The sequence below is a fragment of the Tauraco erythrolophus genome, chromosome 7 (assembly GCF_009769465.1).
Source record: "Tauraco erythrolophus isolate bTauEry1 chromosome 7, bTauEry1.pri, whole genome shotgun sequence".
In the NCBI taxonomy this organism is placed as follows: Eukaryota; Metazoa; Chordata; class Aves; order Musophagiformes; family Musophagidae; genus Tauraco; species Tauraco erythrolophus.
Window position 1 is genome coordinate 29,154,049 of NC_141471.1, and position 27,523 is coordinate 29,181,571.

Consider the following 27,523-nt stretch of genomic DNA (forward strand, 5'->3'; position numbering starts at 1 on the left):
AGAGATGAGAGAGGCTGTGGAATCTCTGTCTTTGAAGACTTTAATAATTCAGCTGAACAAATACCTGAGGATCATAGTTTAACTTTGAAGTTAGCCCTTTGCTGAACTAACTGGAGATTGGACTAGTGTGACCTCCAGGGATTCCTTCCAACCAGAATTTTGCTATGAAACTGGCTTTTGATTTATCAGCTTTATGAAAGAGTTGGCCACCTCTTAAAAGAAAGCTATATAAATGTGGGTCAGGGGAGTGGGAATGATTTAGCCTCAGTGAAGTGGTTGGAGATGGAGTTGGATTTAAACTCTGAGGGTCCTTTGTTTTAGGATCCAGGAAAGCTTTGAAAGAAGTCAAACGTCTAAGAAGTCGAAAATACAAAAAAGCACAGAAATAAAAAGCTTTTTGTAAACTTAAAAGTATGTAGATCTAGGATACTGAAACTCTACAGGAGCCTCTAATCTTTTCATACTGTTTTTCTATTGCCATCTTCCTAGAAGTTCTCATTTGGGGAAAAAAAGTTCCTGTAGTGGAGTTTTTAATCTGTGGTTTTGCTGTAAACTTGATAGTGGGATGTAGGTTGAGAAGACCCTGACAGAATTGTTTAGGAAAACGTGGACTCTACATTAAGATCACCTGCAGAAGGATGGGATACCAAAACGAAACTGGGTGACAATTTGGAGTGCTGATGTGGTAATCTTCAATGACGTGCTGTAGTTGGATTTGCTATTCCTCTCAATTGGGAAAGGACTGAACTTTATTGCCTCATGTGTGTAAATACAAAAACATTCAGGATCGTGTTTAACATGTTACAGTTTCCCCTCTCCCTTTTACAAGTTTGAAGAAATCGGTCTTTCAGGGTTCTCACTCTGCAGGGTTTGTATAGACTTTTCTCATGATTCATCAGGATAATTAGAGAAGATACTGGTAAGTTCTACTCCCAATCAAAGATTTATTTGTAGGACCCCTTAATATCCAGCTGTAAAAACACGATTGAAACTCAGTATAAGGCTGCCAGAGACCTACTATGTGCCTGCTTAGGCTAACACAGACCTCTGCCTTAGCATGGGCTTACACAGACTTCCTTCTCATTCACCCTTATGCAGCATAAACTCTTAAACTCTTGTTTTGCTGGAAGTTGCAGCTGTGGAGAATCTTTTTGCTGATACATTGGATTTTTAGGGGGTATTATTAGCTTGTTGAAATGAAACTGCTGTTGATACGAAAAGCTTTAATATGAAACCAGGATGAGGTGACCTGAAACTAGGATGACTTCATTGTTTTGCCAACTATACATATTCTTATAAGACTATTATGTCTTGATCATGTGCACGTGGAAGCTAGTGAGGATTAATGTGTAGGCTTTGTCGCACTAATGCTAGACAGAATGGTAGTCCCGCTTTAAGAAAAGAGGAAAACCACCTGTCCATCAATGTCCCATCTCTCCCGTTGAAGAGGACAGCACTTGGCCAGTGCCAGTACCTTATTATTCAGATGAATCATTGAATGATCTATTAGTTACCAATGGGAAGTGTCAAACTGCATACAGTTTATTATATTTTGCTATAATTGTGTACAGTACATTCAGGGAGGAGTGGACTAGATAATCTTTAAAGGGCTCTTTCCAACCCAAACCATTCTATGATTATATGCTCATTAGCAAAGATTTCTAAAGGTCTTCCCTCTGTCTTCTATTAGTTGTCCTGATCCCATAGAACCAGCATAATTTTGTGTTCTGGAAACTGCCATCAGCATTCTGTGGTACTGCCCCACTGCAGTCCCCTGCTCATTCATTGGGTAGCAAGGGGCTGGTAAGCATATTTGACTAATATTCTGGATTGCCAGCTCAGCTCTTTTTGTTGGTACTAAATGTATCTATGGACTCTTGAAAGGAACCAGGGGAACTGAGATGAGGCTTCAGGATGGAAATGACAGTGAGGAGAACAGCAGCCACTTGACATCCATTGCTGATTGCCTGTCTGCAGTATGCACAAAGAGAGGAAAAGAACTTTTTACTAATAAGCTTGCAGTAGTGCTGGAAGCAAAAGGAACCTGTGAGACCCTGGCAGTGGGTGCTGGAGAAACAAGCAGGGCTGGAGAGAGACTGAGCAGAAGCATATTTCATTGTTGCTGAAGGAGCTGGAGGCTATTTAAATGAGGCTGAGAGAAGAGCAGGACCCAGAAAAGTGATGCTATCCCTTTACATTGAGGTGAGATTGTAGGGAGTCCTGAGACTCAGATATTCAGAGGGGAGAGGGATTTACAGTACTTCTTCAATACCTGCCTAGATTGAAATTGCTGCCACTATCAATGGACTGAAGCCTCCACTTCTGTTAGTTTGTTCTGGAGAAGGGTAGCTTAGAATTGGTGTGTCTGGCCTGTCTTCTTTATCTCAGGGAGAGGGGAGAAGATTTATGAGTAAGAAAGACGGGCAAAGAAATTGCAATAAAACCTTAATGCTTCCACACAGTCAGCCTCTCCTGTTTTTTGGATCCTACTAATCCTCTCTTAGAACTTTTTTGTCTTTTTTCTTCCAAGTAGAAGCCAGAATACTCTTTGTTCTTGCCATTTCTTTGTAGGATAAAGAAGATAATGACAGGCAACAAAGAGTTAAGCAACTAACTGAAGTGTAATGGAAAATAGCTGTCTTCCTTTTGAAGTTGAAGGTGACATTTGAAAATCCAGTATTTGGTACATAGTTACTGCTTGCGGTGTTGCATGTGCTTCACTGTCTCACAGGATTCTTGCACAGACCGGGATAAGCGGCAATCTAAGTTATAGAAGACTCTAAAATATATTTACAATTGGTTCTAATTTTTTAAACCGAAGATGGAATAGACTTTTATATGCTGTCTGTTGATCAAGAGACTACACAGCTTGAGGATAACAAAATGCTGGAAGAGAAAAGAGTATAAATAGAAACCCCACTTCCTTGTTGAGTAGAAGCCAGACTTGTGGTTGAACCTTACTATACGAGAGTTCGCTCAGGTCCAGATAGGCAGCTGAATGCAGATTTCTAAAAAAGAAAAAATTCTGAGGTCTGAGGGGGGCCGTACATAGTACATACTGAAGACTGGACTGGATATTTCTTACCTGTGCAACACCTGGCTGCAGTTCTTGGAACAAGAAGATACCAGTACAACTCAGAGAATATTAGTGTAAATCCAGCACTAGCTTAGTGAAAGGAGAAACATATGTCTGACCTTTGAGTGCAATGCCGTTCGTTTGGGCCTGCAAGAGGCTTAATGTAACTTAAAAACAGGCTCCCAAGGCTGAGGGTTTGAAATACAGGCTCATCTGTACAGTAGAATAAATATATCTACTGCTCTCTTTTCAAACTTGAAAATGTTTTTCCATTGATAAGTAGGGGAATATTTTACAGCAATAAGCATGATTATTTTTTTCCTGATAATTTCTCCCAGTGATGTCTTGCATATTACAGATTATGCTGCTGATGTTTGAGTGATACTACACTGCATGGGATGCCCTTCATTTCTAATTCTTATAGTCTCTAAATAGTATATGACATTTTGAGATATGTGACTTATTTTTTTCTTACAGTTTTATGACTAAAACTTTGCATAATGCTTTTAAACCAAGGGATACATGAACCAGAATCTAATTGTTTTGTAAAATTAATAGTTCTGTTGTGATCTCTTAATTAAAATACAGATTTAAATTTGCTCTAGTTCAAACAAATTAATTCAAGAAATCTTACGGCCTATATTTATACAGGAGGTTAGGCTAGATGATTACAGTGGTCCCTCTGGCCTTTTCTGTGAACATATTTGCAGTTCAGTTCTGATGAAAGACTTTTTGAGGGAGTGGTGGTGGGGAATTGGTAGCCCTCCCTACTAAGGTCATGTGTTTGTGATTTTTTTCAGAGCTAGATTTCAGTTGCTTAGTTTGGCAAAATTGTAATTACATACCTATTTACATTAGGATTGTGTAAGGGGAATTGTTTGGGTTCAGGATTTTTTCCGGGGTGTTTGGAGGTGGGGGTTAGTTGGTGTTTTTTTTTCTCCCCAGTCAAAAATTATCAACCAGAATGTATAAAGTGCTCAAAAGAGCTCAATTAGTTCCTACTTCCAAAGGTCTGTGCTCTCATGGGATATCTGTCTATTCAGTATTTACCTTCATCCACCTTCTTAACATCTAGGTAGATGGGAAGAGGAAATTGCAGGGTTGCAGTGGAGAAGAGAAAAAGCCAGATCAGAGGGAAGCATTTGAGAGGCTGAGCCTGAAGAGGGGAGAGAAACTATGACTTGCAGTTAAGGGAAGAATCATAGAATCATAGAATGGTTAGAGCTGGAAGGGATCTCAAAGATCATCTAGTTTCAATCCCCCCTCCACTACACCAGGTTGCCCAAAGCCTCATCCAACCTGGCCTTGAACACTTCCAGTGATGGGGCTTCTACAACTTCTCTGGGCAGCCTGTTCCAGTGCCTCACCACCCTCTGAGTGAAAAATTTCTTCCTTATATCTAATCGAAATCTGCCCTCTTTCAATTTAAATCCATTGCCCCTTGTCCAATCACTACATGCCCTTGTAAAAAGTCCCTCTCCAGCTTTCCTGTAGGCCCACTTTAATTACTGGAAGGCTGCTATAAGATCACCCTGGAGCCTTCTTTTCTCCAGGCTGAACAGCCCCAACTCTCTCAGCCTATCATAGAATAGGAAGGAACATAAGAGGAGAATCTAGAATCATAGAAGAGATTCAAATTGAGGTAAATTGGAAACCAAGGCAAGCTGAACTAAAAAAAATTAAGGGTGGCTGAACAAGATGGGTCAGCTATGGCAATCTTGATTAAGGTTGGGAACTGATGGAGCCGGGGAGGTATGTGAAAGTTCATTCATTATTTGGGCTACTAGAAATAAGGATGGCTAATCTGTTTGTACATTTGAGATAGGAACCAGTCAGAGAGGTACACTGAAAATACTGATTTGTCTAGAAAACTGTTCTACCTGGCGGACATCTTAGGCAGCATAGTGTGCAGCTGCCTGTAACTGTTTTAACTCCATTACCTCAAATAAAAACAGTCTATACAAAGACTCATGGCTTATCTTTGCAAGACCACACACCTGAAAATCTGGGAGGATGTTGAGGTTTTCCTATTTGCTGGGGTTTTTTTGTTTGTTTGTTTGTTTGTTTGTTTTTTTAGGAAAGAAGAGCACTGCATTAAAGATCAGTTTACAAAGACAATTTTAGTTGTGAAACACTATAGATATTCCTACATTTTGGCCTCCTCAAGAGCTTATGACCTCTGGGAGTTGGATGTCAAAGTTCTAATTCAAAAAATTACATTTCTGTCCAAATGAGCTGTTCTTATTCTTCCCTTCCTGTGAACATTTTTACATTTTTGACCTTTTGGTCCCAATTTCAAACAAAGATTTCTTTTCATCTTGAGGAAAACTAACTGCAGGAAAAAAGTATACTCCGGATAGCATTAACACACATCAATTTGATTTTTGGGGTTTTTTTGCATATAAAAAACTTTCAAGTGCTTTCTCAGGACCAATATGTAAAGACAAGGAGTAAAAAGTTGATTCCTGTGTTTCTTAAATCTTCAGTGTAACTCTTTCAGTATGTTTATGCATACACCCAACTTTACCCAGTATGAGTCATCTCACTGACTTCAACTAGCTGTGCTTTTGCTACTGACTGGCTACACAGCTTTTCCCTTGCACACTTGATGAGCCTTTGTCCGGCTCGTTGCAGTCTACTTGTATCTTCCCAAGTCTCCGTGCAGCCAGCATAAGTTCCCTTGACAAATCCTGATTTTAGGGAGGGGTATCCTGTGGAGTCTTTCTTCCTGCATCCTACATGGAATGTAGGACTAGGAGTGATCACAAAAGGTCATTCATCTTCTTTGTCTTGGCAGGATTGAAACCATTCATGACAGATGTTTCTTCAACCTACCTCTGAAATCTTTTGGAAATGGACCGCTGTTTAGAGAAACTATTTCCTTAGGTGGTTGTTTCAAGTGCTTAAGTAGCCTTACTCCTGGAGAAACTGATCTAGCCTAAATTTGGTACAATTTAAACTTGTTTGCACGTTCATCCACAGCAAATGTGCCAAAAATATGTCTTACTATCCTCTTTATATATCTGTTAACCATTTTCACACCTCCTCGTGTTTTTGCAATCTTTCATTGTGGAGTGTGTTTACAAGACCTCTAATAATTTTTCTTTGCAGGCCTCTCTACCTCTTTACAAATGTAAACTAATGATTTGACATAATTTATTTTAATGACTGTTCCTTATGTCATTGTCTCATAGATGCTCACAGATGTTGTTTTTCACAGTATTGTGGAGTGGAATATAAGATTAACTGACTCCTCATCTCCTTTGGTTTCCCCCTCCCCTTTTTTTTTAAGAGATGATGTGAATACAGGTGCTTTGGAGTATTGTATGTAGAGAATTACTAGTTTATTGAGAAACATTTTTCAACTCCAGAAAAGATCTTGAAAAGTGTAGATATTAATGAAATTAATAGGCATTAATGGCCTATAACAAAGATAATTTATTGATGATTCTCAAAATACAGTCAGGAATAATACTTGGATATTAAAAAGCATGCCCAATGACTAAATGTTATTGCTTGTTTTCATAAGATATTTTACCGAACATTGCATTGTACCTGAGTGGCCTGACCAGTCAGTCCTTGGGGGCCGATGACCACATGGCATGCATGGACCTGGGTGTCATTGGCTTCCAGGCTAACTGGGCATGGGCAGAAGCTGGCTGCTGTTCCTGATGGCTTCTGCCAGGCTCTAACTAAACCTCTGGAGAAAATGGAACAGGAAAGCCAAAAGCACAGGCTTAGCAAAGGAGTTAAACTATAGTAACTTCAACCATTTCATTTAGAATTGTCGTTGCAGGACTCTTTAAGAATACGGACGTTCAAAATACTGTGTTACAGAAAGCAGTATCAGTTCAAATAAAAATAAAAGCAGAATTATGTGACTAAATCTTTCATCTTTCTAAATTGTCTCCTCTTACAAACTATTTGCTGAGTAGCACTAACAGCAGAAGGAGATAATCCACAAAATTTTTACAACTTATTGTACACCCTCCTACCAACAAAGAAGATTAGACAAAATGGGCTAGGTGGATATTTGTTTTACAGTAGCTGAGAAACAAATGCTGCATTTTTTATTTTACTACCTCTACGTTTTTAATAAAATTAATAATGTACCTTCTGTCTTTAAAATAAATTTAAATACTCTTATCTCTAGTGATATTGGTGTGATCTTCCCATCTTAGATTGGTATCAGCTGCAGCGTTTGGGATAAAATGAATTTTACTGTCGTCTCCGTAAAATCCTGGGCAGAGGTAGCCACGTCTATGCAATGGGAGGACGTTGGTGCCCAGCCTGCCAAGTTGTTATTGTCCCAGTACGGTCAAACCCAGGGAATTTCTGTCAGTGTGCTGCATCTCTCTTTCAGCACTCATGCACAGATATTCTCTGTATGGGAACAAGGTTACAAATCAGAGTAGAGTAATGGTGCACGCGTCCTCCTAGCCTGATGTGGGATTGGGACGTGATGAATGTGTGCACTTGGTATTGCCCTCACACCAGATAACGCGTGCTGCTATGTCTCCTCTGTTTGACAGTTTGTCATCATTAGAACTTAATGATCCTAAAGTGTGCAAAAATAGAGACCCTGGATTTTTTCTTTCTCTTTTTTTTCCCCTCTGAATTTTTCCCTTTAGCTAATTGGTACAGATTTATTTCTGGGTCTTGCAGACCACTTCTCAATGTTTTTCTCTTTCCTAGTGTTCAAAATTGTAAAATATAATGTGGCAACAGAATTCTGTCTTTCCCGGGGAATTGTATAATTTGATTTTAGGAAGATTCAAGAGTTTTTCTTATTCCATATAAAATATGCAGGATTTCAGTTATTTAATAGGTGTTTTTTTTACTTTGCTAGGTGACACAATTGATGATCAAACTAGAGAGTCAAAGGATAAAACTTCATTTCCAGAGACCAGACCGGTGTACAACCAACCTTCACAGGTAGGAGACTATTTCCCTATGCCCACATGAGGAATCTTCCATAGCAGCTCAATTAAGAAGCATGAATGTCCTACAGGAGAAGGTTTCAACACATTCACATCTTCTGTAGACTGAGTGCCTGCTCAGCCTTCCTTGTCATCTATCATAGGAGAAGCATTGCTAGCAATTAGATGGCAATATTATCAAGGCCACCGATATTGTTTTGAAAAAGAAATAGTAAGGCAGCTGGGCTGTATGGTATTGCTGAGTATCTTATTTCTATACTTGGAACGTGCAAGCATGAAACTGTAGCTAGAATGTTAATGAATTGCATAGAAACATTAGCATGGTGAGTAGTGATCGAAAATGTCAAACATTTACAGCAGTAATTGATTTCCACAGCTGCCATTATAAGTAACGTGTTGTAAATGTGTGAGTATAATAGACTCTTTCTTGTGGTTTCGCTTTCTGTTTCAGTACTGTGTGGCTGTAAATCTGGATTTCTTTTCTTCATCTGGTTTATTTAATATTTAATCCATGTATACCAAAGAGGGCTTTTCAGACTATTTCTGCATATGATGTACACGTATTTTCTTCTCCACCTCCTCTGAAAATGTTTTTGCAATGAGTATGAGCCCATTTTCCATTGCCATATAGTTTTAGATATTTGCAAGATAACTGTGAGACATTTTGCTTGTATTTTTTGTGCTTTTGTGGTGTGGGTTTTTTTTTTTCTTAATCTATACTTTCTCCCTCTCATATCTAGCCTTGGAACTAACTGTATCTCTGTCTGTCTCTCTCTTCTCAATGCCATTTTAATATTTTATCATTGCTAAGTCCGTTAGTATATCAAAGGTGTGTGTGATAATGCTGCATCTTTAAGAGTGGTCAACATGTGTGTGTGATCTGTAGTCTCCTTTTTTAATTTCTAATTAAATTAAAACTGTGTCTGATACAGAAGTCTTTAATTCATCATAAGTAATGAGTGGTTTGCCTTCTGATAATGTGGAAGTATGAATTAGTTACAATCAATCGCAAAATTTTAGGCTGACTTCTGGATCCATGCACATGTGGGCCAATGTTTTGCAACTGAAGTCCTGCAATTCTGAGGCAGTATAATGCATTGATGTTGTAGTAACCTACTGCACAGACATAGTTTCCCTTAATGTGATCTTCTCGCTAGGTATTGTGAACTGCCAGTTATTGTAGTGTCAGCGGTTTGTTCAATTCTGTGGAATTTCAGTAAAATATGAACTTGTGCAGATTTTAAGTGTTTGTGAGTTAGAGGAAAGAAGCAAAGTTTTCGAAATAAAATAGCGGATATTACAGTGAAAATAAAATAAAGATTTATTTTAACTTTTCTATTAAAAGACTTATATGCCACAAAATGACTTGTGACAACATCAGTTAAGATACAGCATTTGGTAGTATCTAAGTTATTGATTCCAGTCTAGCTTTTGGTACTTGGACTTCACATTTACTCAAAGGAATTCTCAATTTCTGAAATTAAATAGAGTAACAGGATCCTGGAAATGAAATGGGTAATTCTGGCCATTAGGAAAACAGTGTTCCTATTTGCTGTGGTGAGTATGTTTTTATAAATTTGTGGGACAACTCTACCAATTTAGTGAAATGGGAAAAGCATTGTATTACATGTTCAATATATCATTGAGACATAAAACATTAATTGAAATGATAAACTCGTTAGCATTAAAACAAGAATACTTCTTAAATGTAGTACAGTATGTTAAAAGATATTTGTTAGACTGCAAAGTAGTATCAGTTATTTGTCATGCAGAGTTGAACAGAGAGCATTTAGTCCTTCAACTGCATCTTTCATTTGCTGGAAACTTGCTTTTATTTTTAAATATAAACTATTTTACAACTTATTAGATGTAGACTTCGTGAAATATGGAAAGTGCTTTTAGAAATGTGATTTAAAGAAGAATGAAGTAATACTTTGTTCATGGTTCACTTCCTTATTCACAAAGGAAATGAGATTGAGTGTGATTTTTTTGAAGAAAGTATCTTCTGGAGGGTGTTTTTTTGTAAGTGTTGTCATCTTTGGAATTTCCCATTTACTTAGGTACTATTTGATTTGTTTGCTGTACAATTACTGAGTTCTCAAGTACATATTTCTGTATAATCTTGCATCAATTATTTAAACTAATGCACAAATAAAAGCTTACGCCAAGATCATCTTGCTGAAACTAGCAACAGGTAACAGAACCTCTTGTAACGACTGCCATACCTGCAGCCTGTGTTATTTTAGGAGATTTTGGTGTTGCATGCATGTTAGAGGAATTGCAGATATTTAGAAACTTGTTGGAGGAAGAGCGTTCTCAAAGGCCCACTTTAGTCCAAACATTTCGTCTTTTGCTGCAGAGAGTCAGAACAGAAGCTCCTGCTTTCAACAGTCCAATGTGGAGTATCCTCCCCATCTCCACGAGTACAGATGGAGGTTTGGGAGGGTCATCTCCCGGTGCCGAGTCAGTCCAAGGGAGTTGTGCCGTCCGGCAGGGTAATGAGTGCTCTGGGCCTTATCAAGCACGTATGATCCCACTGAAGTCGCTTCAGGCTCATGAACTAAAAGTCATATGCACATTTAAGTGCTTTTCTGGATTGGGGCCAAAATGCTTAGTGCTCTGCAGGGCTGAGAACTTAAATTAGTCTCTCTGTGACTGTGAAATACAAAGCTTCTAATTTTAACTGCAACACCACCGTAATAGAAAGAGATATTACGGTTCTATTCTTTCATGCTTGTGAGTTTTCTGTTATTGTAGTACAATTCCCAGATAATTCAATCTTTATCTGCTTTCACTGGGAATTTAAGCTTATAGAAAATAAGAGAATGGAAAGGTTGGTTTTGATATATGAAGAGTGCTAGAAACCCTACTAATGTGGTGGAGTTATTTTTGATAATGAGCTATTCCACTGGTAAAGCAAATTAGTGCAACCATGTATTTTTGTCCTACTGTGAGAGCAATTATGTAGCATATCTATTAGGAGACATAAAAAATATTTTTGACAGATGGTATGGCTGTGAATTAGGATTTATGAAGATTATTGTATGTCTAGTGTCCAGGACACCTGGGATTATTAAACTGATGTAAGAAACAACAACAAAAAAAACTACATTTCTGGTAATAGCTGCAGTGTTTTGTATCTCCCTACTATCACCTTAAGAAGCAGCTTGTGTTTATTTGATATTGAACTTCTTGATAATCTGACATGTGCTCTTTAGCCAACAGATGTCAGCAGATTTAATGGGTGAAAACTGTACCAGTAAGTGTATTGAGATAAACTACCAAAAATGAGAGACATCTTTAGATTGTAAATTTGATTTTTCTCTTGCTGTGTGTTCTTTTTTCTCTTTCTTTATAGTTCTTTTTCTCCCTCAGATACGTAATAGCTATTGCCTTCTATCTAAGGAGCTTGTTATACGTTTTCTAGGGCAAGAGAGAATCCCCAAGGGATTGCTTAATCCATAATTATCTAATTTATATGTTGTTGTTATAGCCACTCTTAATTATATACCTTGCTGTGATACTTATCATCATAGGACATAGTTTTCTTTATGAATTGCAATAGTTCATTATGGTTCTTGTGTCCTTCCTTTTCATAATTTGCTACTAAAAACTGGCAACATAGCAGATAGACCATGTTTCCTGAAGTATTTTTAAAATTAGTAGTGATTTTCTGCATATAGATACTAGTGTGCACTGTTTGGGGCAAGTATCTAAATAAATTACAAAAAATATTTTTGTATCTGAATAGGCAGATAATATACTCATTAAATTGATCCTTTGTAATGCTGCTATGTAAGGATTCTGAATAGATGTAAATAACAGTTTCTTAGGCATCTGGTTAGGGGTCATAGTAGTCAATTGGAAAGACAAATACTGTGAGATATAAAATGTTAAGGAAGATATAATGGGAGTTGTGAATAGGGGGGCAGGGGAAAAAATCCATTTTCTTTTTACTCTTCTAGAGAAATAAACAAGTATTGCTGAAGTTGATAGACTTTTAAGATATCCTTTTGAGCTGATCACCTGGGCATGAATAATGCTAATGTTATCTTATTTTCCTTTTTTTTAAAAAAAAAAAAAAAAATTAATTGGTTCTTCCAGACCTATTATTGCCCAGTTTTTCTAAAGCTTGGCTGTCTGGATTATTTTTACAAGTTACTGGAAAAGGAGCTATTACTGATCGTATCTCTGTTCAGTCACCAACTCTAGTTTATAGTTCAGAGGCTCTCATATTTAAAATCTCGAGAAGCATGTTCTGGGCTACGTTTACTGCATCATTTTAAATTCTCAACATTTGCTTTAGAGAAGCTGGTTTATATTCAAAAATTATCGGCCAATGTTTGTGATTAGTTTGCTCCATTTTGACAGAATATAGTGTCCATAGAAAATGTTGCTGCTTAGATTGGCTTTTTTTTTTTTTTTTAAGTTCTCATAAGCTAGAATTCTAGTCATGGCCTGGTTACATTAATTGCTTGTCATATGTCATATTAACTCCAAGATCTTCTTTTTCATATATAAAGCCCTTAAAGCATGTTGGTCCATATTTTCTCTCTTCTTAATTGGGTATGTAAGCAGTAATCACTTAATGAAATTATCCACTCTTAGAAGGGACTGGAATAAGACTGTCTGCAGCAAGTCATCAAGCATGTACTTTTCTCTGAATGCTGCTACCGTCAGAAGAAAGATCTTACGTTTTACTCAACTATTGTGTATGATCATAAGCTACAGGAAGTGAAGTTTTAATATTACCTTTGAAGAAGGATGACTATTTTTCAGTGTTGGCAGCTTCAATGGACATCATCTTTCTTAGTTTGCTCCATCCTTTGCGTGTATAGTAAATGGCAGTTCTCTGGAGGATCTATGTGCAGCCACAGATTGAAAGCGTATATGAAATAGAGCTGCCATGTGATAAGATCTTACTGAGAACGAAAGTAAATAGCCCAGTCAGCTAGAAAAAAATCAAGTATTCCATATTCCATATTGTAACTATTACTATGCAATAGCATATTTACTTTATGAAGTTTCATTATATCATAATGTTCATAGTGCTATCTGTTTGATAATTGACCAAAATATTTAAGAGGTCTTTTCACACTAGGAAGATCTCCAGAACATATGGACCAGTGGACTTCTGTTTGCCCTCAACAGTTGGGCAACTTAGTGGGGAGGGGAAGAGTGTATGTACATATATGTAAATATATTAGGTATTCGTACATACACACATAAAAGTTAAGCCACGTGATCATCCATAAGAAAGCGTGCCTCTGCATGTCACAAAGGATAAGTTGCAATGGTCTCACAAACAACATTTTATAAACTCTGATTTGTCTGACCTATTGACCCAGGGTCAACTGGTAAGACCTGGGAGTGTCTTGTAAGACTATCACCTTGTAGGACTTTTCTGAATTCTAAAGTGAATAGTTAGACTTGTTATCGGTGTAACATGATACACGGCTGGGGTTATTTCAGATACTTAGTAATCATAGTAACGTCAAGAATGCTACGTCTGTTGTCTTTTTTGTTGAAGGGAAGCATTATGTTTTTAGATATAGGGAACTGGAGTGGGAATTGAGAGATGTGAATTAACGTGGTTGTCACCAGCTTCCTCTCTGAACTTGGAAAATAGTTCATTTTCAAAAAGGTAACGCAGCGCTCTCTTACAAAGCACTTTTGTATAGCACTTTGCAAGTGTGAAATACTGTTAAACCCTTTGTTTAACTTCAGTTGAGATTTCATTACGACAAGAACTGAAGAAGCCTTACAGTCTTTTAAGATGGGACTTGAATGATCTGTCTGGCCCGCAAATACATGTAAACACAACAAATGGACCGGAGCGTCCCTCCTGTGGAGTCCAGAGTCAGTGCTGTGGTCAATCTGTGTGATTGGTGAGGTTTGAGCAACAGAAGACAAAACCACCTCCTGTAGGGAAAGAATAGCACACAAGCATGGTATATTTTCATCATTTAGTGACTGTAAATAGCAATGTACGTACCTGCAAGTAGAAAGTTCGTAAAATAATAAAATTGGTCTGATTAGCAGCTTCTTAATTTTGAGAGCTAGGGCTTTCATAAAGGAACATATACTCCAATTAGGGACCAAGGCACATGTATCCAAAAGCATGATTTGCATACCTCTCTATTTAGTTTGAGCAGAGACTCATTATACGCTTGACTTAATTGTGTGCTTATTCAGTTACATTGGATGCGTATTTGTAGCAGGAGATGCTTAAATTGGGTGCCCAGATGTTTCCATCACATTTGTTAGCCTTTCTCTAATTTTGAGATCTTCTGACTAGCTTAATCCCCAGATAAAACTACTGATTATCCTGTATCTCTTGCCCAAACACATGTGGTTGGACTAAAAGCCAGTAATGCTGGTTCACTTTGCTGCTGTCAACAAATTGATTGGTCAGTCATCCTGCCTCTGGGAGCAATCCTTCTGGGCTTTCCAAATATTAAAATTGATCTAAAATGCAACGTAGATCCTACATCACTTGATGAGACTGAGTGCTAATACAGCCTGATGGTACGCTGATATTTACAACATGATGCATTAGTGTGAAATGGTGGCTGAAAGACCAGTCTAGGGCAGCTTATTAATAATTACTCTAATCACCAAGTAAGGAAAATAACAATGTCTTTAGGTCAGTTTCACTACCACTTCCAGGGGAAAAAACCCAAAAAACCACAGATGACAGTAGGCAGTCCCTTTTAGTGGAAAAGAAATATGACATGAAAACTGTCTTGGTTCAATCCAAAGTGCTGGTATTCATAAGACAGGAATATGTTTTTCTGTACTTTCAGTCAGTGTGGTTTGATCCTTTCACCATAATGCGCTACTGCTGTAATTTTTGCCTTAAAAAAATCCCCAAAACTTCACTACTTCTCAGTTGTATCAGATTTTTGAAAGACTGTGCATTGAGTAGCATATAGTCAAATTTCGTTCTAAAGCACTTTTTAAAAATACAAGATGATATGGAAAGTATTTGTTTGCAAATTTCTTTTCTTTGCTTCCACAGTCTTACAAATTTTAAGAATACTTTTCTAGTGTTGTAATGCAATTAGTAGACGTGCTTGATAAAAACAAATCTATTTTAAAAGCCAAAAATGTATCCTTCTTCCTTTTCGTCATGGTCCAATTATCTCTCTTCCATAGAGTACCAGGAGGCTGAAAGAGGCAACCTTGATTGAATGAGACGACTAATATTTGTTTCCTTTTATTTGCCTATTTGATCCTTTACTGCTTTAAGAGTTGTCATGCTTTTATTCCTGCATCTCAAAAGCCTAAGCAGTAGGTGCTGAGGACAACTCAGTCTTGCTGCTGTTTGTAGCTTGAAGCTTTGCAGACTCAGGCTCCTGGTGAGATGTTTGCTCAAGGTGCTGTTGACAAATGCTTCAGCTACGCACTGTATGTGGAAGAACTTAAAGTCAACTATCCATCCTTCCTTTCTCTTATTCACTTGAATCCCTATGGAGGGAACAGGTGCAAAGTTGTGTTAAGAGATAATTGCCTAATTCACTTTTTTACATTAGAATATTTTAAATTTGTAAATAGGACATATTGCTGGTCTTGCCACATGCTTGGATTTTAAGCAGCACGATTAAAACCTCAGAATAAAGCACTTAATACAGCAGGTTTTATTCACACATCTGCCTGAGAATTCGTTTATGTCCTTCAAGACAGAGAATAGAGACCGTTAGGAAGATCCAGAGGTTTAGTTACTTAACATAACTTCTGAAAGCACCGCTGAGGACGTTGTTAGCGGGTATCGCTGGAGGAAGCTTCACCTGGGTTCAGAACAGTAATTCTTTTCTGTTCACTGTACTCAGTTAGCTTTTCCAGAAAACCAAATCCAAGATCATTTCCTTTTCCTTTCCTCTTATTGTAGGTGGAAATTGTTATCCCTCTGTCTTTTTCCTCTCACTGACATTAACGTTCTAGGGAGACATTTCACAAATGTTGCTGACTACCTTAATTACTCAAGGAGAGATTTCCTTTTCTTCTTGAAACAATAACTTCTGATTTAGGCAGCTTTTCCCAGTTGGGCCAATTTGCTGAAAAATTTATTGACTTTTCTGCGAACCGATGTTTGCTAAATATTTTCTTCATCATGTTTTATGTTTAGTTGACTTTTCTAAGTTCTTTTCTTAAGTAGACAGCTTCCTCTCCTGTTCAAGGCCTTGGATTAGTAGAATAATGAGAGAGTGCAGTATTATCCCTCTTTTTTAAAGGTTCTGCTCCATGGACATCTACCATCTCAGAGAAACTGCCATCTTTTTCCTGCCATAGCATGTTACCATACTGGAGCTTCTGCAATAGCTGGGGCTGGGAACATGAGTTAGAGACATGGAGGCAGGGACCCAGTATGTCTAAGCTCCTGTTCAGGACATCAGCCCTCAGGTTATTTTTTTACTTAGAGCAGTAGAGATAAACTCAAACCTTGTTGTCACTAACTACGTCAACGAAATGAAGCTGCTAAATTAAAACAGATTATTTGAATACTGTTTATTTCAATATACATTAAAAGTTTTCTAGAAAATTAATTTCTTAGTATATTCTCTGGCTATATTGAAAAGTTAAAATATAGCCTTTCCTCCTGATTCCAGCTCTGTTGAAAGAGTATTTTCTAGGGCTCTGTGTAACATTTGCATCCTAGCTATTTGAAAATCATTGCCCCGCATACAAAGAACTAATTCATGGTTCAAAGTGGCTTCAATTGATAACAGAATTTTAATAGTTAATATCTGTGTTTTGTGTTACATCAGGAATGAAGGTAGCAGCAAAATAAATGTGAGTACTTTGTGCTTTTGGATGACACTGAAGTTACAGAACAAATCCATTATCAGCGTTTATCAGACTTCACTATTCATTTTGCAATATATTGACTTGTCCTTCACTTCTGAATTGTGGCTGTGGAATGCGCTGCTGGTTGTCTAGAGCTGCCAGTATTTTCAATTACAGTTTTTCTGACTTGCAGTTTACTTGCTATAGTAGTTTTCGTGAACTTTTTAATCTTTCAGCATACATGCTGCAGAAAAACAACAACAACAAAAAATATCTGGCCTAGTTAGTAACGTTTCCTGGCAGTAGCAGAAGCACAACATGCTGAACATTGTTCATGTTGCTTATTATAATGTATGAGATCTTTGCTATGAATAGCTTGCATAGTACTTCGAAGGAACAGAGGAACTAGATAAACTGTTTCGTACTGAACCCATGTCTCTCTTTCTTCTAAGATAATTCTCAGCACAATATTCATGTTGCAGAGGTGAACATTATCCAAAATTCACCTGTTAGGACATGGTCTAAGTTCAGGGGCCTCCAGAGAGGCACAGGGAGGCAGCAAGAACAGGAACCCTGCTACTGCCAGAGTATAAAGGCTGTTAACAGCTATCAGTTATCAGATTCAGAAGTGCTAAAATTGGTTGGGTTAGAAGGAAAGATAAGAGAAGAACTATTTTTGTGCTGGTGGGAAATTAAGACTTTGCATTTTAAATAAAGATTTAGAAGCCTTTTCTGCTTCCTTCCTATTTCTGCTTTTTCTTAGTTCTGCAGTCTTTCTTCATGTGGCATCTTATCCCTCTTTGTTCACAATTTGATACACTTCCTCATTGTAGATGCCCGTGTTTGAGATATTATGGCTCTCTGTCTTTAAGCAATTACTGAATGAATGAAAGAATTAAATAAAAGGAATTAGGAATAAAGAAATAAAAGAATTAGGAATAAAAATATCATTATACAATTTCAGTTATATTAAGTTCAATATATTTGTTAAATTTAACACCAACCCCCCTCCAAATATTTCCTGTGCCCAAATGTTATTTTAGAGGATTGAGTAAAAAACATAACCTTAATCTTGGTCTGGCTTGAGTTTGCAAAATAGTCAAAAGAAAGAATTTTTTTTCTTCTAGGGTTAACAAATGAGATAGTTGACTTAGACACTAGATATGGAGTCTTTTGTGGTACTTAAATATCCTTTTCAGGATAGAACTACATTTTACAAGTGTTTCATAAATGAAACTTCCAGGCATCTCATCTCTAGTATTTACTAGGATATTTAAATTAATACACTTTAACTGTGAGATATTCAGAATATCCAGAGTCCAAATGAACCTCGCAATTCTTCCCCTCTGCAGAGATTAACAGTTTTAGCTGTTTGAGAGGGCAAGGAGCATGTACTAATTATAGAAAGTTAATTCTGCATTTAAAATATCAAATTGTTCCTACCTTAGTGAAAAAGCTAGTTCTGAATAATTACACTTTTCTAATTGCTTTAATGCCAATAATTATGTACATTGCTATTGATACTGAAAGCGTGGTTGAGCGAAGATTCCCCTATTCTTCTTTGCAGGCCAGGATACTGTGTGGGAAGCTTTGCTATAATAATGAAAAACTGTGGAATGTCACAGGTACTTTTCACTGTTTCTTTAGAATTTTTTTCTTCAAGATTTCAGCAACATCAACCTGACCTTGATTCTGTTCTAGTCTAAGAAACAGATGAGAAGCATGCTTTAAAGTGGAAAATGAAAAATATCTAAAATGTATGTCACAAGTAAGTAAAAATATATTTAAATTCTTATTTTAAAATCTAGCTCTGTTTTAACAGCGATAGTCATAAATGGAGAAAAAACATGCTGCCTACTAATCACACAAGATTTGTACAGGTAGCAGGAGCTCTTTAAGAAAGACAAATCACTGCTGGTTTACAGAATGAGAGTCATAAGAAGCTGGGAAACAAGGGCCCAGAGCAAATGGGAAAGCTGATTTCCATTGACAGCCATTGTTGCTTCTAAAAGCCTCTCCAAGGACTCGATATTAGCCCGAAGCTTTCAGCGTGGAAGTCTGCCCTGCTGCAACCACTGACAACACCAATCTTAGGCTAGTATTACAATCCCATTCACTGCAGTTCTGTTAAGAAAGAAAGCGACCAGAAGCCATTTAGATACGACAATGAGCTACTGCAAGGTCTCCAGCACTTCTTCTTCCATCTACTTTTGTTCTCCCAGGTAGAAATAACTTTTCTTGAGTCCCTGGAGGGGATACTGACTAAACTTTTGAGTGTTCCTTGAAAGAATAGCAGCTCTCATGATTCACGTGAGGTTTTCTGATCCATCTCAGGGGGATCTGTATTGTGCTTATTCAGGTGGGTTTCTTCCCTTCCCTTCTTAGAGTTTGGTAAGGATATAGGTCACGTACTTATTAGTTTTGTTGTTGATGTTTTGGGTTGGGTTTTTTGTGACATTTAAAAACTATCGTGTCATGTACGCTTCTTCCCCCTCCAGCAAGGTTTTACTAATCCTTTTCTCCCTAGCTTAAATTTTTGAATACAAAGTGCTAAACATTCGGAGCGCCTTGCAAGTAATTTTTCTTTTCCCCTTTGTTCCTCTTTGCCATTACTGTTCTTATTTGAAAAGTAAATCGTTGTCATCAACAGAGATGCTCACTTTGGAATCCCTACAAATTTTCTAAAAAGGCTGACTGAATACCCTAAAAACCATCAACTGAAACACAGTTGGAAGAACAATCCTGTAAGATCATTTCCATTTCTAGATACGTCAGAAATAACTGCATAATGCTAAATAAATTCTGAGATACGTTATGATACGCGGTTTGCTGTAATATCACAAAATCGCCTGAAATAAAGATAATATTTCTATATCATCAGTAGTCTTGTAGATCTCTGTCATAATTATGATATTGCAGGAAATTTACTAAATATTCTGGAAGATCAAATGTACTTTTTGTTTCTCAAGGCTGTCTTTTTAAGGAAAATGAGTCAGCTCTGGAAAAAAAACCACTTTTACAGAAAGTACAAATTTGTTAAATTAATCACCTTTTGTTAGAAAACTGTGTTCAATAGTTTTCATGATAATAATGCTAGCACTGATCTTTGATTCTCTTTCAGAGCCCTATAAATCCAGCTTCTCAGTACATTGTAAAATATGCATGTTTTCTTCCTTACAAGACTCTTGGCAGACTTTATGGTTAGCACACAGAGATGCAGCAAATTAGATGTTTTTAAAGGCAGCTGAGAAACATTTAAAAAAAAAAAAGAGCAAAAGGAAGAATTTACTTTAGAAGATTATTTTATACTTTATTAGTTTTGAAATAACATACAACACGCTTGCTGTCAGAGCACAATTAGTATCTGGTGACCAGCTACCGTAAATGTTTACATACTGTTTCTCTATCCCTCTTCATTGGGATTGTAAACGAAGAATGAAGAAAACACCTTGCTTATTTGAATTATATTTGATTACCATACCTTCTGTAATTTTAACTGTTTTTTTGACTCCCTGGTGTTTGGTGAAATGTAAATTGTTTGGTGATCTTCGAAGAGCATTCTGTTAATATTTCTCATAGCAGAATTGTGTGTCATACCATTTGGTAGTGCTTACTTTATCTAATGTCCAGAGAATATGCTCTGAATAGATTCTATTCTGGATAAATAAATCAGGCATTTAAGTGGAAACCAGTGTGACTAATGTGGGATATCAAATTCTCTAGGGCTTGCAGTTCTATATATGCTTGAAGAATGCATGCGTGAAAACATAAGCCATTGCATAACCTTGACTTTGATTGCATCACATAGCCTTGTGCTGGTGTTTGCATCGTAACCAGCTTGAGTGATCTCAGCACTGATGGGTGATTGATGTTCTCTACTAGAGTGTCCAGTTCTTCATTACATTACCACAGTCACTATAAAAACCTGCTGGTCAGGTTGGCTTCATCACGGTCTTTTCACTGATGTGGATTCTCCAGCATATGAGTGAAATATGTCTTAGCCCACTTAAAGGATGTCTTTACGATTTGGAAGCACAAAAATATGTCTGCCTTGATAAGGTCTTGCACATGAGGCCAGTATCTAAATATCACTGCAAGAGTGCTCAGAAACAGTTCTGCATAGCAAAGGGCAATGATTGCCTGTAATGACTGCACTAGGCAGAATTGAAAAATTACGTCTTACAACCTGAATTGTTCAGGACAGAAACTTTTTTCTCTGTATGTAGATACCTAATAGATAATATAATATATGCCATAATGCATATGACACACTGTGTACTAGGTAAAGGCATGGGCTCCACCGTATTCAAGGACTGAATGCAAACGTGACAGAGTTTTCTAGCAGCCTGCCTTCAGTTATCTTTTCAGGTTAACTTTAGCCAGCGTTTTTCTACCATGCTTGGGTTTTGCATACTGCGTTAAAGAGTCATCCTCCCCAGGTTTTATATTTTTCCCATTGCGTAATTTGTTGGGTTGTCTGTCCAATAGTAATAACATAAAACGTGGCTTGCTATAAATGAAAAAGTGAATGTGACCATTTTAAGATAGTTAAAAATGGCCATTTTCGTGAGAGTCAGTAGTGGTTTATGTATGAAATTGAAATATGAAATCTCGAGTTGTTTGCTCATTTATGCTTTAAACTGATCTTGTCATATTGGACCCAAAACCTTCTTACGAGGAGTTGGGTAGACTGGGACCCAAAGACATTAGGTCCAAGATCAGATTATGGCATTTGTTACACTGATCTGACGCTTTTCTTTGTTCCTGACTTACCTATATTATGTTACTCCCAGCATTTTGGCCTTTATTTATGATACTATTTTGACTATTTAAATAGTTTCAGAATCTATAGACTATTGAGAACCTCACTGACAGTAATCAGAGATTGAGTGTGGTAAAATTATGTTTAACAGTAAAATAATTCTAGTGTAATTCATCCTTCCTTACTGCAGTCTTGCTTTGAAACATGAAGTGGGACTTGAGAGTAAGAAAAGCTGGTTCTTGCTCTGTCATTGTCAATACAGCGTATCTGCTGTGTGCAGAAAGAGTTTTACTTTCTGGCGCTGCCCATTTGTCACCCTTCTAACAAATGTAAGATTTCTGGAGGAAAAAAGAAAATCCAAGATGCTCTGTGCTCTCTCCGATTTCTTTTTTCCTCTTTGAAGTTCGTTTTGCCACGTGCTAGTCTAATTTGCATTGTAAATTGAGTTCATCCAGCTTGTGGGACAATTAAGATATAAACAGGTGTTCATAAAAGTGTAATTTGCCAAACAAAATAAACATTAGATTCTAGGGATTTCTGATTATCATCTGAGCTATGGGAATAGGACAGTGAGTGAGGGATCATTTTTCTGTGGAATGTGGGAGTCAGGGCAGGCAGAAGGGTCTTTGAAGATCTTGTTTAATTGATTCCTAGATGTAACCTTCTCCTGTTTTTCATTTGGAGCTTTCTGGCTCCGCTCTCCCCTTCAGAGTATGGGACTGATGTAATACAAGCAAATACCAGCACCTCAATAAACGCTCCACAGGTTATTGCTTTTGAGAGAGAATGTAACAAATTTGTGCAGAGTAGAAATTAAGGGAAGTTTTTAAGTTTACTGCAGCTACAAATTTAAGTACTTACTTGAAGTATTGTGGAGGGGTTTTTTTTCAGATAAATATCATTAACGTAAATAACACTTTATGTGTTTGGCAGTGTTCTTAGCAATATATCTATATGTCTATAGCAGAACCTGTTCATGAATTTTGTTATGATGCACATCTTGAGCCTATTTGGCCATGACAAGAAGGAAGACTTCCCTCTAAGTGTTATCAATTAGCAGCTATGGAAGCTAAGATCCCTTTTAAGGTGAGAGCTGCTGATCTTCAGCTTGAAGATAACTGTGCTGATTAGAACAGACAAGTACAAGAGGTTTTAGGGTTTTTCCTGAGCTTACAGGCTTACGGTGCTATTGCCCATGGTTTTCTGCTCAGAGCTTGGAAAGCTGCAGTAGAACTATACAAGCTATCTTCCTGACTTTTCTGCTAGATTTGCTATTTTCCCTGCCCTCTAAAGATGTCAGAATCAGTAAGGGAAGCCAAAAGAAATCATCTTTATCAACTCTTGCCTCTGCTGTTGCATGTAGCTTTCTGAAGAGCTGTTAACTAGTCATAAGAATAGAGAACTGAGAAAAGGAAAGCTAGGGAAAATAAAGAACAAGAAGAAACATCTGTTATCTGTAGCTGCAGGAATTATGTAATACAGACATGTCAGTATCACAGTAGCTTAGAGAATATTGTTAAAGCAGGAGAAACCCAGCGACATACCTTGTCTATCTCCAGAAGGCTCTAAAGTGGCCTAGAAGCATAGACAAAGATGGGACTATTCTTCCCTTTTTGATACCTATAAAATAAAATATTTTATAACAATTAGCCAGAAGATGATCTGAAAGAGAAGGGGGAAAATCAAATAGGATTTGTTCTGAGAAGTGAATCTCAGCAGCTCAGTAGGTAGATGCTTTCCTCACTTGCCTCCTTTGGAGCTCATTCATTCCTCTTTTGTATTGGATCATAACCAGTAAGTTTAGTAGTTACATCTAGGAGTCATTCCTTTTAATAAAACTTCTTAACCCTGAGAAATTTTACGTTATTGTCCTGTGACATAATAGTAACAGATATTGGGAAGTTTATCTTAAGCTTTAGTTTTCTAGTCATCCTGAGTACAAACAAAAGCTTCCAAATGAGGGTCCATTTCAGAGTGTGCAGCACCACTAACCGCTTCTGTCCCAGTAGCTTATGGAGGAGCAAGCATCCTCCATCACCTAAGACAAGTACTGACTCTGAACTGACTTAGATTGGTGAGATTATCTATTTCATTGTTGACAGTTTAATAGAAGGTTTAATGTTTGTTTATCTGTCCTACTAGATAAAATGTTGGGTTGTGTAAGGAATGACTAGTGCTCAGGTGGCGTTCAAGTCAAATCCAGTCCTTCCTTTCAGAAGGAGATGGAGTGCCTTTTGCCTGGCCAAAGGCTGAGCTGTGTTACATACTCCTGGGCTAGAAAACAAACCCCACCTCCACCCCACTGCCCAAATTGTCCTTCTGTCAAATAGCCACAACCTCAGGTTCTCTGTAACAGCCATGATCTGTAACATTCAACTCCAGCACAGGTCAGATCTTGAGCAGCACAACTTCCCTAAAAATCATGGAAAAATTTAGGATGAAAGTGACCTCCATACAACTAGATCGATTCAGCTCTTACTACACCAAATTAGCATTTAAAGCTTTCAGTGATTTCCCTTCCCTAGTAACAGTGTAAGTGTTGGATTTTTCTGGCTGTGTGCTGAGTATGGAGGGTTGTAAGGAAGAAGTCGGGACTGCAATCAGAAATTCATCTCTAATGTTCTTGGCTCTGACATGACTTGTTAAGCACTTTGTGAACAAATTACTGAATATTTCTCTCTGTGTGCTTATATGAAGTAGAAATCCATATAACAAACATTTTACTCCTAGAAATGATGTGAGAGCTCTCAGTTTACCTAGCATTTTATTACTATAAATAGTAAACCAAGTTAGATTTGATTTCTAGAGGCAGAGTAAATAGTCTTTTCTTTGTTTTTAAAACAGTAGAAGTTTTAGGATAAACACTTACTAAGGTCATATTAGTAGGCCAGTATCACAGCTTGCAAGTCCATTGGGTCCAGCATCCTATCTGCCGGCATTTTCTGTAAATTAATATTGACTTTTCTGTATGGCAGAGGTTTTTTTTATTTCATTGTTGCTTTTGGTTTAGGGATTTTTGTTGTTTTTTTAAAGTTTTTTTAACTGTATTTTTCTATAAAGCACATATTTGGCAATGCACATATTACCATATATAATAGACCTTACCAGCCACTTGTACAATTCCATTTCAAATTGGAAGGCAACGTCAGTAATACTTCAAAATGACTGGGATAGGAGTGGTTTTTAATCATCAAAGTCATGCCTTTGTTGGACAACTTCTGAAAATGCACAGATGGAAAAAAAGATGGAGCCTCATCAGTTTATGAAAGAAATTAGATGAATTAATTTCTCCTAAACAAACCTGGACATAATGACAAAAAGTTCCACCAGCCTTATGGGTTTCATAAACACAGAGTAACATTAAGTGGAGAAATCTCAATAATCATTAAAAAAAATCTATTGTTGTTTTAGCCTTAATTTAAGTCAACCTGACCCAAAGAGTTATATTGACATGTATTAAGAATTGCTATTTTAGATCTACCTGAACCAAACTACCAATTTTATTTATTATATTGTTTTTTGTTTTCATTTGTTGGTAGGTCATGATGGTTCTAAGTACAAAGCCTTAGCTGCCTGATGTGTAGTGTCTAAATTTCTGTTCTTCTGTTCTCTTTAGACAAATACAGGGCACCGATCGCAGTTGACTGTATCGAGTGCAGAGGTGGGAAATGAAAGGAGTCAAAATTTGGAAAGCAGCCCTTTCATGTCAGATCTTCTGAGTGACGTACCCTTTGCCCTAGCACCACATGTGTTAGCAGTACAGGGCACCCATAATGATGTTCCTGACCGATTGCTCACCTACGACATCAATGATAATTTATCAAGATTTTGGTATGACTTTACACTTGAAAATTCAGTGCTTTGTGATCTGTAATGTTTTCTTTATTTTTTCTGTCTGTGTTAAGGAACAAGTCTTAAGGTGAAGATAAAGACTCATTTTAATTGACTTAGTATTTTGGGGGGCTGCCACTGGTATATCAGATGCATTGGATCAAAAGGATTATTATTCACAACTATTTTGTATTTGAGTTCAGATAAACAGAATATTACACTTAAGTAACTTACTATGTTAAGCATTCTGTTTATCTCCAAAGAAATCAAGCGAAACTATTTCAGCCTGAGTAAGAGACTGGCTGTTGGTATCTACTTCCAGTAGGTAGGCTGCAGACACAAAAATGTCATAACTTTAAGATGAAGTTTACGTGTCCACCCTGTTTTGTTTTTTCACTCAGATACTAAACACAAAGATCCTGTTACATGTGTTTCTTTAAGATCACCTCTGATTTTCTATAGATGGAAACCAGTATTAATGCCAAAGCAACGCTGCTTTGCACTACCAGACAGCTTTCCAGTTAAACCAAGTTTTAAAACTCAGAGTTAATTATGAGTACTTAAATAATTATGAAAACTTAATAGATTGGTTAAACTTACCAATTTCAAAGTGTAAAACAGTTCCTCTGCTCCCTTTCCAGTAGATGGTATTTTTGTCCGTCTCACTCTGTGCCTGGAGAACTCCTCCCTGCCTGCCTGTTGGCTGCTGTTTGTTCTCATTACCACATGTGTTCCTGATTTATACACAGATCAGCTTTTCCATTTTAACCTCTTTGCCCCCTGAAGAAGGAAATCTCAGGACACGTACTTTTAATGGTCACACCCTTCTTTTTTTAATTTGTGTGCCAGAGATACACATGGCAATGTTTAACAACAGGAAAGCATTACATTGTTTCTTATCCAGCTAAATTAAATGGCTAAGTACCTAAACATGCGTTCTCACAGACCACTGTGTCCTCTGCTCTCAAGCTTTGAGCGTGTTTTTCCCGGCTAAAACCAGAGCTGCTGTTACATGAGCAACAGCTCTCTGATGTAACATCATGATTCGTGATGAATAATGATGTGTGGTGTGTCACACAAAAGACTACACTTGTTTTCTCTCTCGGGGTAGAATATTTATATAGTGCCAAATGTTAGTGAATATTTTCATATATTTTCTATGCTCTGTGACAGCTTACAGTACATATATTTTCAGACTTGCATCCTCTTACAGTATTTGAGATAAATACTGTAAATGATGGAGAAATTTCATTGTGAATAAGTCTTAGGTTGTTAAATATTCATGTTTTAGATTTTTTAAATTGTATGTATTTAATATTTTTGACAGCTATGTTCATAAATGTTTTGAAGTTACTGTTTCAGGGAACGTATCTGTGCTGCACTCCAATAAAAAAAAATGCTAAATAATAGTTATTTTTCATGCGTGAGAGTTATTACTTGGCTTCACCTGTATTGTTTACTATAGCTGTGACCATTCAGACTTCGTGGGAGCTTGAACTTGGAAATTCAGTTTGGAAATCTTTTCAGTGTCACTTAAAAATCTGAGTCCTTCTAGGCAAATATGTCACACTTTCATCTGATGTACTCTGTGTGCTGTGTTGGTGACTTGTGGTAGTTTAGGTGGCATCCATGACACTGCTCTGAGGATAGCATGGCTGTGAGGTGGGAAGTACTCAGACCTCTTAGAAAGAAGAATTAATTCTACCAAGTTGTTTAGAACTGTTTTGTGTGCTGAGTTTTCTAGTTAACACATACCTGAAGAACTAAATTTAATTTTCATGATTGTTTTATATTTAATTGTTAAAAAATTAATCATTCTGCAAATAGCATGTTTCCATTCAAGTTGCCCATTTTGAATCTGAAATGTTTCTGCAGCTCAGCTGGTCTAGAAGCAGAATCATAAAACACTGTTGAAGACCAAACAAACTCATAATACTTTTTCTTTCTTTGCTAGCTGACTTGGCATGTAATTTTTTGCATTCATTTTTTGCTTGAAGTTAGATAATTTATCTAAATAATTGCATCTTGTCAGAATTGCACTGTTACACTCACAAGGATCCTTTCAAAAAAAAAAGGAGAGGCAAAGGAGAGTAGGGAGGAGGTTGTCTTCCCCTATGATGAGAAATG

At 37.1% G+C, this 27,523-nt stretch overlaps 1 protein-coding gene across 4 annotated transcripts in view; it reads left to right on the top strand.

Moving 5' to 3' along the window:
- Positions 1-26,803, top strand: part of UMAD1 (UBAP1-MVB12-associated (UMA) domain containing 1) — a 79,355-nt gene extending 52,552 nt beyond the window's left edge. For 2 of the 4 annotated variants that reach the window (XM_086614602.1, XM_086614604.1), the window contains 3 exons: positions 7,926-8,011; positions 18,371-18,428; positions 25,182-26,803. In XM_086614602.1, coding sequence (XP_086470728.1) covers positions 7,926-8,011; positions 18,371-18,428; positions 25,182-25,439 — 402 coding nt within the window. In that variant the 3' untranslated portion in view covers positions 25,440-26,803. Of the gene's footprint in view, positions 1-7,925; positions 8,012-18,370; positions 18,429-18,504; positions 18,566-25,181 lie in introns of those variants that run through there. The other 2 variants (XM_086614605.1, XM_086614603.1) reach the window with 2 other exon arrangements.
- Positions 26,804-27,523: the final 720 nt, after the last annotated feature.